This window comes from Pteronotus mesoamericanus, unplaced genomic scaffold, assembly GCF_021234165.1.
Source record: "Pteronotus mesoamericanus isolate MK-2021 breed Mesoamerican mustached bat unplaced genomic scaffold, CSHL_Meso_final scaffold_83, whole genome shotgun sequence".
Classification (NCBI taxonomy): domain Eukaryota; kingdom Metazoa; phylum Chordata; class Mammalia; order Chiroptera; family Mormoopidae; genus Pteronotus; species Pteronotus mesoamericanus.
The window spans coordinates 2,261,943-2,264,103 of record NW_026555328.1 but is presented as its reverse complement, the minus strand read 5'-3'; the positions used below and the strand labels follow the sequence as shown (position 1 = coordinate 2,264,103).

The following is a 2,161-nucleotide window of genomic DNA, read 5'->3' as shown; positions in this document are numbered from 1 at the left end:
CTTCATTTATTTACATTTTCATTTTTACATAAACTACTATAATAAACTATCTTTTATGATTATTCTGTGTGCTCCAACTCTCAAGGTCCCTCTCTTTTCTGTCCTGTCCAAAAATGTTAGCTTCTGAGAACTGTGTCAATCAGTCTCCCTGCCCTCCTGCTTCCAGTTGGGGTTCCCCAATGGGAGACAGGGCGAGGGATGGGGAGGTACAAGTAGGGAGAGGTTGGGGTAGTTATCTCCCTGCTATCTCTTTGCTAACAGTTTCTTTTTCCCCTAAAGCCACAGTTCCTACCAAGTGTTTTCTTTTGATAGATCTAGATTTTACTGGTGTTGAATAATACTGTACCTTCTTTTTGCCTGTGAGGCCTAGGGACCATAATGGCCTCCTGCTATTGCTAGTATGTAAGAGAGTTGCCAAACCTCATTTGTTCCCTCATTCATATTGCTGCATATAATCCCTTTATGACATTTTTAAAGTTAAAATCTATTGAATGGCATATCTGCTTCTAGCTGATACCTGAGAGGCAGTCTTATACTTGTCACTTTCTATTATGCTATGCTCTTTTGTTCATTTCTTTTATAGAAGATAAATTTCTGAGTCTACCAAAATGGTAGAAAAATTTTAAAGGTCTCTGGTACACATAGCTAAACAGTATCTAGATAATTTATACCACTTTAAAAGATCAATTTTAACATTAACTGAGAGAAATTTCAGTTGCATGGAGATTTGGGTGGGTTGGAACCAAACCCTTGCCTGATTGGGTGTACCCTCCCCTAGTTTTTCTGGGAGGGACAATTCCTGGTAAGAACTCTCCATATGGTCGCCTTCATCTCACTGTTCCTCAGGGTATAGATAAATGGATTGAGCAGTGGGGTTCCCAATGTGTATACCAGTGAGATGAATTGATCCTGCTTGGGGTAGTAGCTGGAGCTGGGGCGCAGGTACATGAAGGCACAACAGCCATACTGGAGCAGGACCACAGTGAGGTGGGAGGAGCAGGTGGAGAAGGCCCGGCGGCGGCCAACTGGTGAATGGATCTTGAGCACAGCAGCCACGATGAAGGTGTAGGAGGTGGCAATGAGGAGGAAAGGCATGGCAATGGCTAGTGTGGCTGCCACCAGCACTGACTGCTCATGGATGTGGCTGTTGGCACAAACAAGATGCATCACTGGTGGTGCATCACAAAAGAAGTGCTTGATACCCCGAGTCTGACAGAATGGCAGAGAGAAGATGAAGGCCACCAGTTGTAAGGACAGAAAGAGGCCAATGACCACAGAAGCCACAACCGAGCAAACACAAAGAGTTAAAGTTATAATGAGAGGGTACCGCAAAGGGTGGCAAATAGCAACATACCGGTCATAGGCCATCACAGCCAACAGGAAGCAATCTGCACTGCCAAGTCCAATGAAGAAAATCATCTGAGTGGCACAGCCCAGGAGGGTGATGGTCTTCTCTGACTGTAGGATGTTGGCTAGAATGTGAGGCACCACCACAGCAGTGTAGCATATTTCTATCCCTGAGAGGCTGCCCAGAAAATAGTACATGGGTGTGTGTAGGCGGGCTTCTGTCTGGATAGCCACCACAATGAGGACATTCCCACTGATGATCAATGCATAAACCAGGCTGACTCCAAGGAAGGACAAGACTCGCAACCCAGGATGGGAGGGATAGGCCAGGAACACAAACTCCATCAACACTGAGCAATTTCCCCGGGTCATTGAACTAACAGGTTTTGTCCGTTGTGAGTTACTAGAACAGGAGAAATAATTAGACTGACAATATGTTAGTTCACACTGTGAGCCGTGAACTGGTCTCATCAAGATTGGAGTTACAAACTAGAATTAGAACTAGTTTTCTTTTTCCTCCACTTTTACTAAACTTCCTCACATAAATATCTAAAACTTAATTTCTAACTTCTACAGTTGGGCTAAATTATGTAAGAAATTTTTGAGGAAAATATTCAGAGGAAATTTGTGGAATTCAAAGCAATTTTCAGTAGAAATGGAATGAAAATTAATTTTTTATTCAGTAAAGTCACAGGGAAAATGTGAAGGAATTTTTGGCTGCAATTATGAAAGTATAGGCAGAGAGCTATTCATTCATTTGTTCACTCATTCACTTGCATTTACACTCAATGCCTCTTGAGGTATTGAGTTGTAT

General features: G+C 42.9%; 1 protein-coding gene across 1 annotated transcript; it reads right to left on the bottom strand.

Annotated features, from left to right (window-relative positions):
- Window positions 1-774: 774 nt before the first annotated feature.
- Window positions 775-1,719, bottom strand: LOC129062652 (olfactory receptor 10W1). The gene has a single exon (XM_054563666.1). It carries the CDS (start codon window positions 1,717-1,719, stop codon window positions 775-777), a length of 945 nt encoding a protein of 314 aa, XP_054419641.1.
- Between the last annotated feature and the right edge of the window lie 442 nt (window positions 1,720-2,161).